The sequence below is a fragment of the Nelumbo lutea genome, chromosome 5 (genome assembly GCF_056320005.1).
Source record: "Nelumbo lutea isolate HS-2025 chromosome 5, American lotus-T2T, whole genome shotgun sequence".
Taxonomy (NCBI): domain Eukaryota; kingdom Viridiplantae; phylum Streptophyta; class Magnoliopsida; order Proteales; family Nelumbonaceae; genus Nelumbo; species Nelumbo lutea.
Window position 1 is genome coordinate 24,114,700 of NC_142688.1, and position 17,351 is coordinate 24,132,050.

General features: G+C 40.3%; 1 protein-coding gene across 6 annotated transcripts in view; it reads right to left on the minus strand.

Moving 5' to 3' along the window:
* LOC148851042 (vacuolar protein sorting-associated protein, putative (DUF1162)) overlaps positions 1–17,351 on the minus strand; it is a 92,636-nt gene that overhangs the window by 63,106 nt on the left and 12,179 nt on the right. For all 6 annotated transcript variants that reach the window (XR_016099292.1, XM_088944885.1, XM_088944884.1 and 3 more), the window contains 4 exons: positions 9,034–9,148; positions 7,474–8,364; positions 6,786–7,113; positions 6,276–6,709 (listed from right to left, as the gene is read on the minus strand). Coding sequence is in view for 5 of the 6 variants with exons in the window: in XM_088944885.1 (XP_088801011.1) it covers positions 6,276–6,709; positions 6,786–7,113; positions 7,474–8,364; positions 9,034–9,148 (1,768 nt within the window). In the remaining variant the exon portion in view is untranslated. The remainder of the gene's footprint in view (positions 1–6,275; positions 6,710–6,785; positions 7,114–7,473; positions 8,365–9,033; positions 9,149–17,351) is intronic.

The following is a 17,351-nucleotide window of genomic DNA, read 5'->3' on the forward strand; positions in this document are numbered from 1 at the left end:
ACAAGAAGGCGAGTGGTCCTAGGAGAATGCACGTCCTAACTAACAACAATAATAGCATATGAAATATTTGGTCGTGTTAGGCAAAGATAAAGAAGTTCCCCAACCAACCTTTGATACATAGCCCTGTCCTCAAGAAGTTCTCCACTTTCTACACTTATTTTATGGTTCAACTCAATGGGTGTGTCAACAAGCTTTACTCCTAACTTCCAGTTTCTTCCAATAAGTCAAGAACATACGTTCCTCCAATAACTCAATGGATGTGTCAGCAGTCGAGCTACCTCAGTTCCCAAGAAATAACGCAATTCCCCCAAGTCCTTTATTTCAAATTCCTTGTGAAGATGTTGCTTAAGAGATTCAATCTCACTAATATCACTTCTTGTTACCACAATGTCATCCACATAGACAACAAGTAAGGTCAAGGAGGAGTTTGTCTTCTTAAAGATGAGAGTGTGATCTGATTGAGCCTATATGTAACCAAATTTTTCCAAAGCCAGTCTAAACCTATCAAACCAGGCTCTTGGAGATTGTTTCAGCCCATATAAAGCCTTTTTTTAATCGGCAAACTTTCTTTCCTGCTTCTGTACTGTAAAAACTAGGAGTTAACTCCATGTACACCTCTTCTTGCAAATCTCCATTGAGGAATGCATTCTTGACATCCATCTGAAATAGTGGCCATGAAAAATTTGTAGCAATAAATAGTAAGACTTTGGTGGTATTCATCTTGGCAACTAGTGCAAAGGTTTCCATATAGTCTATGCCATAAGTTTGTGTGAATCCCTTTGCAACCAATATGGCCTTATACCTCTCTACAGAACCATCAGCATTATATTTCACTATAAACACCCATTTGCATCCAACAAGTTTCTTCCTCTCAGGCTAGTCAACTAGTTCTCGTGTATTATTCTTAATAAGAGCATCCATCTCTACTTTCACCGCTTCCTTCCTCTCAGGTATCGATAGAGCTTCTTGCACTACTCTGGGTATAGGAATAGTAGCAATAGATGCCAGGTAAGATCTATAGGATTTTGAGAGACAATCATAAGAAAGGAATTTGGAGACACAATGAGCAGTTGATGAAGTACAAGGGCGCTTCCCTTTACGAATTGCAATTGGGAGATCAAGGTCATCTGAGGAAGGAGGCTGAGGCTCAACGGTGTTAGGCAAAGTATCTGCAACAGTGGGAGTAATGGTAGTGCTTGGATCTAGAGCTGTAGAAGGTGTTGGGATCGGCCTGGACTACTGAGGACGGGAATCAACCCGCCTCCACCACTGTTTGTGATACACTTTCAACTCCCTGCACTTCTGACAACCCTCTTCACGACTCCCCCTCAGTAACTGGGATAGGTAATGGAACTTTTGATACTGAAATCCCTTCCTCACTACTCTCCCCCTAAGGAGAAGCCCTATGATAGTAGGGCATATCATCAAAAAAAGTGACATCCATGAACACAAAACGCCTCCATGAAACAGGCTCATAACAGCAATATCCCTTTTAATTTTGTGCATACCTAAGGAAAATACATTTAGTACCTTTGGGATCAAATGTGGAGCAATGAGGTCCAAGGATTTAAACAAAACAAGTACACCCAAAAGTTTTAAGGGGAATAGTGAACAGTTCCTTGTTTGGATACAAAAGATTGAATGGTGTTTTCATGTCTAGAACCTGTAAAGGAATTATGTTAATAAGGTAAAAAGTTGTACGGGTTGCATCCCCCAGAAGCGTATGGGAACATTAGAGTTGAGCATGATGCTTCTGGCTACCTCCAAGATATCTCTATTTTTTCTCTCAAGAACCCCATTCTACTGAGATGTACAGGGACAGGTGCTCTGATGAATGACCCCATGATCTATGAGATATGATGTTCAAGGGTTTTGCAAAGTACTCCTTGGCATTATCAAATCTAAGAATTTTGATCCTGACTTCAAATTGGGTCAATACCATCTAATGGAAAGCCTGGGTCAAAGAGGGGACTGATAACTCTGCATTTTGATGCCTTAAGGGCATCATTTCAGGGGTATTTTCGGCCTTAGAATAGTCGAAGTATGTCATTTTCCCAATTAAATTCATTGTTGTGACCACTGAGGATCTCTATGCAAATTCTGGGGAAAACTGGGAAGTTTTCATAGCTGAAATGCAGATTTTGGGAAGTTGGTGTGAAGCCCAACTGAGAGAGGGGGTGTTTTTGTGAAAAACAGAAAGCAGGAGGGCGCATCTTAGCTTCTAAACTTGGTTTGGCGCCCCTCCTGTATTTGCATGCTCCCCACGCCTTAGCAAACCCTAGGAAGCCTTTTAACCCATTCTTTTCACTCTTAACAAACCCTAGCTGCCCCTAACTACTAAATCCTCACCTTCCATCACTTCTAATCTCCACCATCCATTCTAGGGCAATCTCTTTTTAGCATTCTAACCCTAGGAGCCACCTAACTTCTAATTTTCACCATTCAGCCTTTAGCCATTAAATCTCAGCCTTACATAATATTGGGTGCCCTCTCCTTTTCTTCTCAGCAATAGGATCACCCTAGAACCATCCTAACCCTTCATTCTAAAGCCTAGGGCACCCATATTTTTGCTAAAACCCAACTACTGCCCCCCTCTTTCTCTCTATTCCCAGTTGTGTCTACCCTTCTCTATAAAAAGGACCCCAGGGGCCCTGTAGAAGGGGTTGGTCAATTCACCCAGCTAACAAGGCTAAGGTTTCTTGAGGAGTTCAAGGGTCGTAGAAGGGGAGGACGCCCAGATTTTGTCAGGAGGGGTTCCTACAAGTTGTTCAACCATTCTGCAACTACCGTCACTGGATCTGATCAACCATTCTTTTCTTTTCTTCATTTTCTTTTATGTTATTTCTATTTCTGCAATCTTTAAGATTTAATTCTTGTTCGTTTCTCTGTTTTGCATATTTGAACTTGTTCGGTTCAAGGCCAAGGTGTCTCGAGGGGTTCGAGGGTTGTAGAAAGGACCGATGCCCAGTTCTTGTCAAGAGGGGTTTCTGTAAGCTAGCTGGCCGATCTGCAGCTACCGCCACCGGATCCGGATTCTAGATCGTTTTTTTTTATTTATTTCTTTTACTTCCTTTGTTGATTCCCATACCTTATTAAATTGTGATTTTTATTCATTGTCTTGTTTAAATTCGAAACATTTAATTTCAGCAACAATAGATTTTATTTTCGTATTTTTTTCATTATCGATTGCATTCTCTTGTCCAGATCTAAGTATATATTAATTTTTCACTTGCTTCCCTATGGATATGACTCGTTCTCACCCATTTGAGAAACGGTAAAAATTATAAATATTTAAACTGGTGTTCCGGAGTGTTTAACGACGCGCTTCCGGCTACACCAGGGACCTCATCTCGAGAGTGCATAAGATAAACCCATGAGAAACGGGTATAATCATCAACAAATAACAAGAAGTATCTGTACCCCCCCCCCCAGCAAGAGTATGATATGGCCCCAAACATCTATATGCACAATTTCAAAAGGAAGATTGCTTCTTTTATTGCTCAAACAATAAGTTGATTTACAATGTTTTGCAAGTTCACATCTTTCACACCTCAAACTAGACACTTGGATTGACTCAAACAAATTAGGAAACAAACTCTTCAAAGGCCCAAGACAAATGACCTAATCGGTTATGCCAAAGCATAATCTGACTCCAAGACTGAGAAACAAACAATTTCCTAACTTCACTCTCCTTCCCCTATGGATGCTCAAGCATGTAAACTCCATTCATCTCACAGCCAATCCCAATCACCTTCCTCGTTTTCAAATCATGAAAAACAGAACAATCAGGAAAAAACGTCACTGAATTGTTTTTATTCTTGGTAATACTACTAACTGAAAGCAAGTTAGCTTAGCACTAAGCTTAGGAGCATGTAAAACTAAGGACAGAGAAATGGCATCAGACAGTCTGATGTCTCCCTTGCCAAAAATAGGCACAAAGGAGCCATCAGCAATAGATACTTTGTCTCTAACAAAGGATAAACAATAGGTGGTAAACAAGGTGGATAAACTGGTCATATGGTCAGAAGCACCTGAATCTATCACCCAGAAGGATCTAGTATTACCTGGGGCTGAAGTATGATATGTTGTAGCTCTTGTACCTGTGTGACCGAAGGCTGAAGTAGGATTAGCAGATGTAGTAGCTAAAGGCTGAGATGATGACCCGGAAATACCAGATCCATTCTCTAATTGTGTTAAGGCGGCCCGAACAGCAACTAAGGCATCTAAGGATGTGGTCCTTGTGCTGGAAGTGGATGCACTATCTATATTAATTGCCGCATTAGCACTCCCCTTCTTGTTTCAAAGTCTCACTGGCATTAGGTGGAGATGCAACTTCCAACAAGTGTCCCTAGTATATTTTGGCTTCTTACAATGATCACAAAAAATGTCTCTTTTATCTTCCTTCTTCATTTTCCTTTCCTTCTCCCCTCCAACCTTAGATTTTGTTGGTACTAAGGCTGATTCTATAGGCTGAAAAGATAACATAACCTTCCTCCTACTCTCTTCACTGTGAACCAATGAGTAAGCTTGAGATAATGTCACACTCTCCCTAGTGAGAAGTTGTTGTCTTACAATGTCAAAATCTAAGTTCAAACCAGCTATGAACTCAAACACTCTATTTGTTTCAATCAGTTTTTTATATGTCGTTGCATCCCTCTGACTTTCCCATCAATAGTTTCCAAGTGATCAATTTCATGCCATAGGGATTTCAGAGTAGCAAAGTACACTAAGATTGGTTTCTCCCCTTGCTCGAGACTATTCACTTCACACTTTAGCTCATAAGCTCTAGCAACATTAAGAGGTTGGGAGTATGTCTCCTTCATGCTGTCCGAAATCTCCTTGGCTGTTTTTGCCCAAAGGTAATTTCAGCTGATGTGAGGCTGCATAGAGTTGCATAGCCAAGTCATCACTAAATAATTCTCTTGAACCCATTTGGGATGTGATATGTCTTCCTTGGCTGGTTTCTTTGTGTCTCCGGTCACATAACCAATTTACCACTACCTCCAATGGCCATCATTGCTGATTGGGCTCATTCCAAGTAATTGGTTCCATCAAACCTAACAGTGGTAATCTGAAACAAATTTCCAGTCATGCTACCAGTCCCTAAAAATCCTTCCCCTTGAGTTTTTAACTCACTTCCAGCCTTCTCCATTCTATGTAGAGCACTAACAGGTCAAAAACTCCAAGAAAATAACCAAAAAGGAATTTCTTTTATGCTGAAAATCTAAGAAATTGAGAGAAAAACACCTAGAATTTATTCACAGCAATAAACAGTCATCAAGAACATAGTCTCAGCCGATAGTTACCTTCCAAGAAAGCATCCACAGTCAAAAGTCAACTCCCCAGTTCATCATCAGTCAAAAATCAGTCCTTAAATCCTCAAAAAAACTGATCATAGGGTTTTAAACAAGGGAGAAAACAACAGGGAATACTCAGATTTATCAGCCGCTGCTTATAGAGAGGCTTAAGTACTTCTAACCAAGATCGGCCCTACTAAAGATTGTACCTTTCTCAGAAAAAACACTAATTGCTACCTCAGTTTGAAACCCTAATCTTGGTCGCACCTAATTTCTCTGATTCTTCCTGGTCACCAGGTAATCTCCAAGAACCTTTCAATTCCTTGGCAGTCTCCAATACTCCAGCAACCTCCAAGAACCAAGCGCTATTGCAGAAAATCCAGATCTAAAGAATTCTCATGTAGCTGACCAGATCAAGCTCACATGAGAACCCTAGTCTTTCCTCGCCTTGCTCTGACACCAACTAGAATAAAAGAATCAGAAAAATATGGGTTTTCTGATGTAATTCAGAAAGAAAAAGAAAAGAAGTCAACCTAGATTCAAAGAGAAGAAAGAAGAGAAAGGGGTGTGGTTGAATAAAAAATAGCCACCCCACTATATATATATATATATATATATATATATATATATATATATATAACCACACACACACTAATAACCTATTAACTATCTCTACACTCATGCAAGAAGTAGATACAAGGAATTTGTAAGATAACAAATATCAAAAAGCAAAGAAATTGCCAAAACTTAAGGACAAAAACGAAAATAGTTAACACTGAGGTAGACAAGAAACCCATGAAAGTAAAAGTGGTAACATAAACAAGAAAAACAAATAAAAGACAAAACTGCACCACATATAATTGTGAAAATTGGTTTGTAAAGGATACTGGTGATGAAACCTGCCATGTCAGTTACTAACATCAACAGGTTTGAAAACCTTAATGAAAAACAGAACAAGGACGCAGGAACGTTACTGACCTGAATTTCAGACAGAGAGATTATTAAATCAAAACCAGAAATAGAACCACTTCCAACCCAACCATGCTTCAACCATGAATGACCATCCCCATCCCTTGCCTCCGCCTTCTCAACCGTAAAGGAAGCAGTTAGACATTTCAAGATATAATTATGAAAATTTGCAGGAGAGAGTCGAGATGGATCACTTTCTATCAGAAAATCTTTCTGTGGAACAGTGTAATTTGAAGAAGATGATTCATCAAGAACTGGAGAACTTGATTTAATAGAAGTAAAATGGGGAACTTGTATCTCATTTGCAGTTCGTTCTGCACAATTTTCATGAAGATGTGCTGAGATGGTCGTCAAATGAGAATCAAGTGAAAACTTTCTTCTTAAATTGAAAAATTCAAAGTTTAAATGGAAGTCAGCTTCAAAGATAAGTTCTCGAACACCACCTGTAAAAGAGAAATAAAACATTAAGACACTTGATGTAGTAAAAATCACTCAAGACCAGAAATGATATGTATTTACCATATTCATCTTCAATAACAAAAACAAGAGAAAACTGAGAAAGTCTCATATTAAGTGCCTCCACTAGCTTCCATTTGATTTCAGTGGATACACTGTGTATCTCTGGGAGTGCCATTGCGGATACTGTGCCTTGTGCAGAGTCCTTAATTGTACAATAATTCACTCCAGCCATGTTTTCACGAGGTGCAATTCTTTCAAATTGTTCCCCAGATGAGATGTGCACCCACAAAACATCCATGAAAAAGAGATCTTTAATGCACATAAGGTACAAACTAAAGCCACGAATATACATAGCCAATGCTGTCGTTTCAAGGAAAACAAGACCACCCTGTGAAGCAGCATCATGTTTAGTCTCATTAAGAACAAACATAAGGGACTTAAAATTCCATCAGATATGCAATGTCAATAAAACATGGTCATTTTCTACTGCAACTATACACTGTTAAAAATATATATCTAAAGGGTGATGTTATGACCATATCAGGTCCATACAAAATGAAAGAAGCATTCATTTCCATGAGTAAAGACATGAAAATATGAAAGAGGAGCAAAGAAAGACCACAAGAAAGAATGCAAGCATACTTCCAATAAACAAAATGTATGCATGCACATGCACAAAATGCATGATAAGTAAATAATAACCAGCAGCAGTAAACAAAATAAGAATGTATTTATAAACTAGTAGCACCTGGATATTCCATGAAATTGTGTGAAATTCCCCACCAATAGCAAGTGAAGAGAAAAGTTTCCTTGGTTGATGTACTCCAAGTATAATATTTTTTACAGAGCATTTTGCCATAAATACCTCACCAAGTTCAATGTTTAAGAACAACAGATAACCTTCAACCGGTGCTTGAACATTCAAATTAACCATTTGACTGTCTCTCCTTTTCTGGCTAAGACCACAAGATTGGATTCTGGACCCTTCATTAACAATTTCCAAAGAAGAACCTTGTGTCACATGTGAACTTTTATTACTAGAAGTGTCAACTGTATCACTGACCCTCCCAGGAAATGGAGCATTCCCACTGGAACCAATCCACAAATTAAACACGCAACTAGAAATTGAGAATTCATATAAGCTGTTAAGAGATTGAAAAAGGAGATCACCGAGCTTGGACTGATTATTACATAGTCCTGTCTGACTTTCACATCTGAAAATAACAGACTTCATTCCAGAAAAATCAGTAAGCACCTCTGCTTGGTCTTCACTGCAGGAAACTCGCATGTATGATTGCTCAACAGAGATCAGAATGCCATAATCTGGCACATCATGTATGTTCAGCTTCTTATTATTTTTTATGCCAGAGGATGCCATATATTTCTCCATGATATCATTTTTCCTAGAGTGATGCAGAATGATATCAAGTGACTCGAACTCACAAGTGGCATCAATTGCAAACTGTGTACTCTTAAGAATCAAGGAAGCAACCATTGCTGCAGACGTTTGTGTGTCTTCATTGGTATCTGGATTTGCAGATGCAATGCCTCCCCTGTTAAGTTCTTGAAAATGTGCACCACAAACAGAACCAAGAGAAAAAAGTGTATGTGATACTGCAGATACTATGCTTCCAACCACCTGAGGAAGTATGTTTCATTAACCATACAAGTATTGGAAGTGCAGAGTGCATGACTTTCTAGAACATAGTCACTATTCTTAACCCTGTCAATCAAGGACCACAAGTATATATATAAAATGGGAAAATATACCAATATTCTTAATCAAGAACAGAACCAACCTCCAGCAATTTTTTTTCTGAAGTTAAATTCCAATACATGGCATACCCAGGAATATCAATAGATACACAAACAACATGATATGCATGATAAATTTGTGTTAGTAGTAATCTTGGAAAAAGGGCTATAGTAAAAAAGGATCTTGGGAAAAGAAGCCCCCTAAGGATTCTGAAGAAAGACCAATAGTGAAATTTCCATTAAGCAAAAAAGATATGGTTACTTACTCGCAGAATGTGGTGTTATAAGAGCAGAGTTGCATTGTTGGCCTAATATTTGTTGCAATTGTTTGAGTGATTATGAAGTATGGAGGGAAATTTTGAACAATACTGTAGCTTGGGTGAGGAGATCATGCATGGTTAAGAATAAGAAGCACCCAAGCCTCACATCATAAGAAGAAATAATAACAATATGCCAGACCTTGTATGGATATTAATGGACAAAAATGGCAGATCATCCAGAAAAATGGAATTTTCAGATATGATTAGAACACAAAAAAAAAAAAACATATCACCTGGAAGAAAATTGACAGCTCATCTATATATGAAAAAATACTGATTCCTGTAGCCACTCCACACAAAGCCATTGATAAAGCAGTACCGGCTTCTGTAAATGAATGAAAATACTCCCTGTAATAGATTTTTTTAGTTCCTTTAACATCAAAAGCACAAAAAAAAAGGAAATAGTTCTTAAAAATCTTTTGCATGCTCTGATTCTTGTTGGCATCAAAATTTTTCTCAAAGAGAGACAAAATAAACAAACAGAAGTTAACATGATAGAAACCACATTAGATATCAATATCCATGCACAAGCACAATGACCAGAGCTAAGTGCCTATTACCATATAGGTTAATAGTTATTAGCATGTATTAGATTACTTGGAGATGTTTGGGGTACTTTTTTTATAGATAACTGAATACCTTTATTGCATTGTATCAAAGAATAGAATATGTGTCATATGCTAAACATCCTGATGTTTAGGCTGGAATGCCTCCATTTAGTAGGTTATAGTTATTTTTGCAATCTGTTAGAGCATATAAGGCCTTGTTCATTTTGCGGATTTTAGTAGGGGGGAAAAGTTGGTCAATGGGATTGTGATTCCCATTGACTGACTCTCCCATGTTCTTTTTCAGGATTTAGATGGGACCCACGGTAAATATGTTTTCCCCGGGTATCACTTACCCGGGGAAGTGTTACCCTTCTCCCACTTGGGAAAGTTAACTTTTCTGGGTGGAGAGTAAATGCTCAAATTATAATATGTCAAAAATACCTATTAAAAAAATATAATCCAAAAGGCATGGACTTGGGTCCAAGGGTAAAAATGACAAAACATAGAAAAATTAACCACTTACCCGAGAAAGTGGGTGAGGCAAAAGAACAAGGGAAATTTGAGAGGCCTCATTTACCTAGGTAAATTAACAAAAAAAGAACATGGGGTAAGTGCACTTACCTGGGTAAATGGCCTCTTCGTAAACGAACAAGGCCTAAATATTTGAAAGAAAAATGAGGCCTTTTTGGTCTTCAATGTGAACATCCATGGTTTTAGAAAGAGTTCAATGGCTAAACCAAAGCAACTACATACTTTTGCAATCTACTAGATCTGACTACATCTGAATCCAATCCAATAATTGAAACTTCAAATCCAAATCCCATCCAAAATAATAGAACTTGATCATTAGCAAGTGAACAAGTTCTATATGAAGCTCAGATACCATCTACTTAAGTGGGTGCACATTAACAAGCCCAAGGAGATTGGAGGACTTGGAATTGGCCACATCAAAGAAAGAAACATTGCTCTCATCAGTAAATGGTTGTGGAGATTCCCTATTGAACAAAATGCCCTTTGGACTGCAGTCATCATCAGCAAATATAGGAAAGAAGCAAATGGTTGGGATAGCAAGCTCCAATCGAACTGGGTAAAAGCCATCAACTCTTGGAAAGGTATAGTCTCCACCTTCTCTCTCTCTCGCCATTCTGTTTATTAGATACAAAGTTGGTAATGGGAGCAGAACTAAGTTCTGGATTAACCTCTGGTGGGGTGATTCTACTTTGTCAAATTCCTACCCTCATTTGATTATCCTTTTCCTCTCTGTGCAACTATCTATTCCTGCATTTCTTCAACTTCTAATAACCTCTCTAACTTAAACCTTAGAAGAACCTTAAGGAGTTAGAAATTGGCTAGGCTGCAGATTTCCTTCATGTCTTAATGGAGGTTTACATATCTCCCTTACCGTTACTCAAAAAAAAAGGTTTACATCTCTCCTTTGACCACTGACCATTGTATCTGGACCCTCTATTCTGTCAAAAAATCCTCTTCCAAGTCATTTTTTAAGGCTTTGACAGTTGAAGAGCACAGAATTAGTTTCTTTGTTTGGGAAGCTTGTTTGAGAAGAATAAATACATGTGATTTGATTCAAAAGAATCTTGGAAGATCTTTTATCCCCCCCATGCTTGTATCTTATGTCTTAGTGATGGTGAAACTACAAATCACCTCCTTTTACATTGTCAAGCTTCAAGGAAAGATTGGAACTATTTCTAAAACTTTTGGGTTATAACTGGGCTGCTCCGGAGAACATTCTTGATTTTGTTTGGCAGAGGAAAGGCAGTGAAAAGGCAGTGGCAATGTCCAAAAGCGGAGGTGGAAATTTTTCGCTTCTTGAATGTTCACCTAATTTTAAAGAATGGTGTAATAGATGGAAGGTGGAGGAAATATGGGAAGCTCACAGGGCTTTGTGGAGGCAACAAGGTGGAAGAAAGCCCTGAAAGTGGAGGCTAAAGAATTTATCTTTGAAGAATTAAGAATCAAAGGGAGTCATAGCTTGAAGATAAGGGAGCTGAAGAAAGCCACAGTTCTAGTGGAAGGCTTGGAGATAGTTGAATGGCTGAAGGAGTTTTTGCAGGAAGCAGCAACAAAAGGAAAGAAGACATGCTGGAAGGAAAATGACACAAAGTCTGGAAGGAAATACGTGGTGGAAAGTAAACAGAATGCCAAAGGCTTATTCATTTCTCTCTCAGAATTTTTTGACAGAGAAGGAAACAAATGGTCTGCTTTCCTGTTGGGAAAAATAGTCAAGGATGGAGAGGAGTGACTGAGATCTTGACCAGTTTTCTAGTTCGAAGCAACCAAGAAATGAAGAAGATGGTGGAAACTGCAGTAGTGGAGGGAGTACCTGTTAGGGGTGGCAACGAGCCAAGCTTTTCACGAGCTGCTCGAGCTCGGCTCATGAAAAGCTCGACTCGGCTCGGTTTCAGCCGAGCTCGAGCCCAATTCAGTGGCTCGATTAATAAAGGAGCCAAGCTTAAGCCTACTAGAGCTCGGCTCGTGAGGCTCGCGAGCCGAGTCGAATATATATAATAAAATTATAGAAAATAATATATATATAAAAAATATATTATAATTAATAATTATTATAATTCTTAATTTTTAAGTATAAAATAATTTTTTTTATATATAATTTTTATTTTTATAAAATATAAAACGAGCCGAGCTGAGTCGAGCTCGAGCTTATGAACTTTTGACTCAAGCCGAGCTCGAGCCTGGTACTATTCGGCTCGGCTCAGCTCGGCACGAATCCACCCCTAGTACCTGTCGGAAACTCACCATTGGTGGAGGAAATGACTCTTAACCAGGACTTCTTAGCCATGGCAAACAGAAACAGTAATCCAATACTGAATGTAAATTTCAGCAGAGATCACTTGAACAATATGTTAGTGGTTGAAGCTAAAAATAAGATTAAGGATTGGAGGAAGATGGCAGATTTGTTGATTAGTAAGCTGGGACTGAGAAAGACATTTATTCTAACCCCTTTTGACAGTACGAAGGCAGTGCTTGATCCTCTTCAAAACATGATGGAATTTGAGGCTCTAAGCATTCAAGAGGACAAGGAGTCCTTTAATTTGTATAGATGATCCCCTTCATCCAATTCAAAACCTTTTGCCATTGAAGATGGAGTGACAGTCAGGGTGATTGGGTTGCCTTTCCACCTGTGGAAACATGATGTTGCAGTCTCCATTGCTTTGTTATGTGGAGCTTGTTTGGTGGGGGAATTCTGGGGAGACTTAAGATCTGCTGCTCCACTGTTAAATGGAGTTAAACCGGAAGAGATACCTAGGAAGATTACTCTTCAGGTTGAAGGACTGTCTTTACAGGTTTGGTTAGCTTCCTCCATTGAAGCTTCTCTGTGGTTAGAGGCCAGACAGGAAGAAGATGTACGGGTGGAAGAACAGGCCCTGCACAGCTGTCTAGGATTAGAGGTTCAAAAGAAGATGGAAAGTTTCACTAAGACCCCGTTTGGCGTGTCTTTTCGCGTGGTCTTTCAGCTGCTTACAAGCCAGGAAGACCGAAAATCGGTCTATTCCAGTTTGGCAAGCGGAAGATCTCACTGCCAAAAGATGGGGCACCGAAAAGACGCGGGAAGCCCATTTTGGGCTGATTTCGGGAAGCTTCCCGCGTCTTCCACGTTTTAATCTCGTGCGGAAAGACCCGAAACGACGCACGGAAAGATGCACGTCAACCAAACGGTCTTCAGGCTGCCCAGATCTTATGTCAAAAGCTCAATGCGTCTATTGACTATCAGAGCTACGAGAAGATATTCTCAAAAAGACTTGCCAAACGGGCCCTAAAATAGGCAAGCAAAACTGTGACTATTCAAAAGATAGGGGCAGTGAGGAAGGTCAAATACGTGGGCTACAAGACAAGGGACTGACAACAAAAAGATCTTTTGCCCAGGTGTTAGTTTCTAGAGCCAAAAATTCAAAGTTACAACAGTCATTTCAAAGGAGAAACCAGTAGGGCCAAGGACTTTGAACTGGTTTATAAGAAGGTTGAGCCATTGGGTCAAGCTGAAAGGGGTGGCTCTTTAAAAACTCACATGACTGAGCAGTTAAGTGAGGCTGGACTAAACAATTTGTGTGGGCCTTCTCAAACAGGAAATGGACCAACAGAATTTGGCCCATGTTTTAAGTTGTCACATGAGGTTTTAAAACCTCACATGACTGAACAGTTAAGTGGGGCTGGACTTAACAATTTGTGTGGGCCTTCTCAAAGGACCAACAGAATTAGGCCCGTGTTTTTAGTTGTCAGATGAGGTTTTAAAACCTCACGTGACTGAGGATGGACTGATGCTAGACAAGTTTATTCATCTAGCATCGTCCTCTTTGAGCTCCTCTGAGGCTTCAAAGAAGTCAAACCAGAGAACAAGTTCGCTTCAGTGGGTTCCTTTGAAAAACCTGTTGCGACCTTCCAAAGATCGTCGCAATCCAAGATCAGTTCGAAGACGGGACCCGGAAAACCTGGATACAGAGATGTCTTCTGAAGCTGAAAGTGTCTTTGGTTCAGAGACAGACAACACAATCAGTATAGGAAGTGTAAATTTTAAGGATTCGAAGGACTTGTGAAAAGATGAAAGCTTAAACACTGTTATTCTATTCCCAGAGGAAGAAATATGTGTGTTGGAAGGTGGTAGAAAAGAGGAGAAGCGAAACAAGGTGGAAGACAAGGCTGACAACTTAGAGATTTCAACAACTGATGTGCCACACAAGGATGAAGAGAGCTTAGCAGCAACTTTAAAGGATGATCAGGGTACACCCATTCTTGCAAACAAATCCTTTCCACAAAACAGGCAGGTAAGAGTTTCGGCTTGGAGAGGCAGGATTCTTCTTTGAAGGTTTACAAGAAAACACCCAGAAAGGAAACTATACCAAAGTCTCCCCCAGATGTAGGGACTGATAAGGCTTTGATTGAACCAAGTTTTAGCTCAACAACCAAATCAAACAGAGGGAAGGAGTTCTGGTCAGGTATCACAGCTGAAGATAACGGCCAGAGGTGAAGGAATAGAAGTTGAAAGGGTGAGGTTAGAAACAGAGGAAGAAGTTCCATTGTTAGAAAAAAGACAGGTGGAGGAAGTGGAGAGCATTTGGGAGCAAATCTGTGTTTTGTTGGAGGAATATAAACAGACAGGAGTTGTTGGAGGCAACACCAAAAAAACTAGAACCCCTAGAGAGTAACTATGGTGAGAAGAAAGAACGGGGTAAATGGAAGGTGATTGTGCACAATCCGGACGGTCCTAGCTGTCAACGACCTTGCCTTTGACTGGAGCAACGGGGAGCCTGAAACGGAGAAGATGAGGGAACTCCGGGGGGAACCCGGTGAGATTGCTCCGAAGCTCAAGTTAATATTCTCTCAAAGGCAAGATAAAACCAGATGGCGCAAAGTTTGCATACCTTGTTGTTGGGGGTAGGGGGCCTTTTATAACCACTTCACGCACTCACTCCGAGGCCTCTGTCAAGTCGGGTATGATTACTTCTGTGTTTCTGCCAGTTCGGTTGTCATCCCTTCTGCTGGGACAGAACCACCACTGCTCCTTGTTGGAGCCGTCTCTGTAACTGGAGATGGCGGTGGCAGGTGGCCGTTTGAAGTGCGGCTGTCAAGCGTCAGATCGCAAGTCAGTCAGGTGCGCCGCCCCTGGATACGAACTTCATCGGTGTCAGGCATGGTATGGTTGTTCAGTTTGGCATCCTGGAGGTGAAGTGCTGGAGTGGTGAGCGAGGTGAAGTCTTGAGTTCAAAGGTGTGTCCCGAACTGCCATAGAGCAGGCCAGTTCGGAGAGGTGTGTCCCGAACTGCCATAGGGCAGGCCAGTTCGGAGAGGTGTGTCCCGAACTGCCATAGGGCAGGCCAGTTCGGGTTACTGTCCTTTGAGTTTGGCTCGGGGCCTTAGGGAGAGTTCGGGCTCCTAGTAGGGAGTTCGGACTGCTGGTAGGGAGTTTGAACCGCTGGTTCCTCCCTTTGGTGCTCTCGCCTTAGGCGCGCTGTTGTGCCGAGCTATTGCCTATGCCACGTGTTGCGTAATTACGAGGTCGGGCCAAATCTTCCTTCATCAAAAGGTATGGAGGGTATCTTTCTACAATCGAGTTGATGAAGATCATTAGCTAGAATGTGAGGGGTTTAGGAAGTGCAAGAAAAAGGAGGGTGATAAAAGATCTGTTAAAGAAGGAAAGGCCTGACATTGTATTGATACAAGAAACCAAACTAGCTGATCTAGACAAAAAATGGGTTAGAAGTGTGTGAAAAGCAAGAGGTGTGAGTTGGTGCTCAACTCCCTCTTGGGGAGCCTCTGGGAGAATAATTACTCTTTGGAGAGAAGATGTGGTAGAACCATTAGAGGAGCTGATAGGTAATTTTTCTGTATCACTAAAGTTCAGGATGATGGAAGATGGTTTCATTTGGGTATTAACCAATGTGTATGGACCCAATAATTATAGAGAGTGGAATGAACTATGGGAAGAACTCTATGGAATTCAAGGACTTTGGGAAGGCCCTTGGTGCTTGGGTGGAGATTTCAATGTAATAAAGTTTCTTAATGAATCAAATAATCCCCAACAACCTATAACAACTAGCATGAGGAGATTCAATGAATTTATCAACAATTGTACTTTGAAGTTCCCTATGCTACATGCTAGCTTCACTTGGTCCAACTTCCAGGAGAATCCATCTTGTTCAAAACTGGATAGATTCCTCTTCAATGAAAGTTGGGAAGCACACTGGAGGGGTTTGGTGGCTAGAGCTCTGCCTAGAGTTACCTCGGATCATTGCCCTATAGAGTTAGGCCAAGAAACCTTTGGGATTGGACCTAAACCCTTTAGGTTCAAGAACATGTGGTTGACACACCCGGACTTTGTGCATAAAGTGAAGGAGTGGTGGAGAGAAGAGATTAGGGGAGTTAAGTGGAAAGGGGTTAGATTCCACAAGAAACTAAAAAGTCTGAGATCCAAAATAAGAGATTGGAACAGAGAAGAATTTGGGAGATTGGAAGAGTTAAAAGCCAGATTGACATCCCAAATCGAGGATTTAGATTTAAAGGAACATCAAAGGACCATGAGTGCACAAGAAAGAGAATTGAGATGGAAGTTGAAGAAGGATTTGGAAGAGGTTCTATTAAGGGAAGAGATATCATGGAGGCAAAAATCTAGGCATCAATGGATCAAAGAAGGGGATGGGAATACCAAGTTCTTTCATACTATGGCCAATGGGAAAAGGAGAAAAAATTTTGTGACCAAGGTTGTGGTTGAAGGAGTAGAAATTGAGTCACAAGAGGAGATAGCCAATTGCTTTGTAACTCACTTTAAATCCATTTTGAGTAGGCCGTTGGAGAGAAGGGTGAGAGTGGAAGATCTAGAATGGCCAGGTCTATCAGTCGGTGAGGCAGCTTGGTTGGAAAGAGACTTTGAAGAGGAAGAGATAAAGAAAAGTTGTTTTTTCTATGGACAGGTCAAAGGCTCCCGAACCAGATGGTTTTACCATGGCTTTCTATCAAGAGTGTTGGGACATTATTAAAGAAGATTTGTTTGAGGTGTTTTAGGGAGTTTGAAAACAACCATGTGATTAGTTGTGGAGTTAATGTCATGTTCTTAGCTCTCATCCCAAAGAGATCAAATGCCAAACACCCTAAAGATTTCAGGCCAATTAGTTTCGTGACCAGCATCTATAAGATTGTGGCAAAAGTGCTTTCTTTAAGGATTAAAAAGGTCCTTCCGTCTCTCATTACTCAAACCCAAGGTGCATTTATCCAACATAGGCAAATTATAGATCAGATCCTAATAAAAAATTAATGTGTGGAGGAAATGAGGAGATCTGGCAATCAAGGTTTTATTTGCAAGCTGGAGAAGGTCTATGACTCAGTGGATTGGGATTTTCTATTTGAAGTGCTAAGGAAATGTGGATTTGGGGATAGATGGTGTAGGTGGGTGAGCGAATGCATAACATCTTGCCAATTTTCAGTTCTAGTTAATGGAGGGGTCAAGGACTTCTTCCTCGCACGTAGAGGGCTCAGGC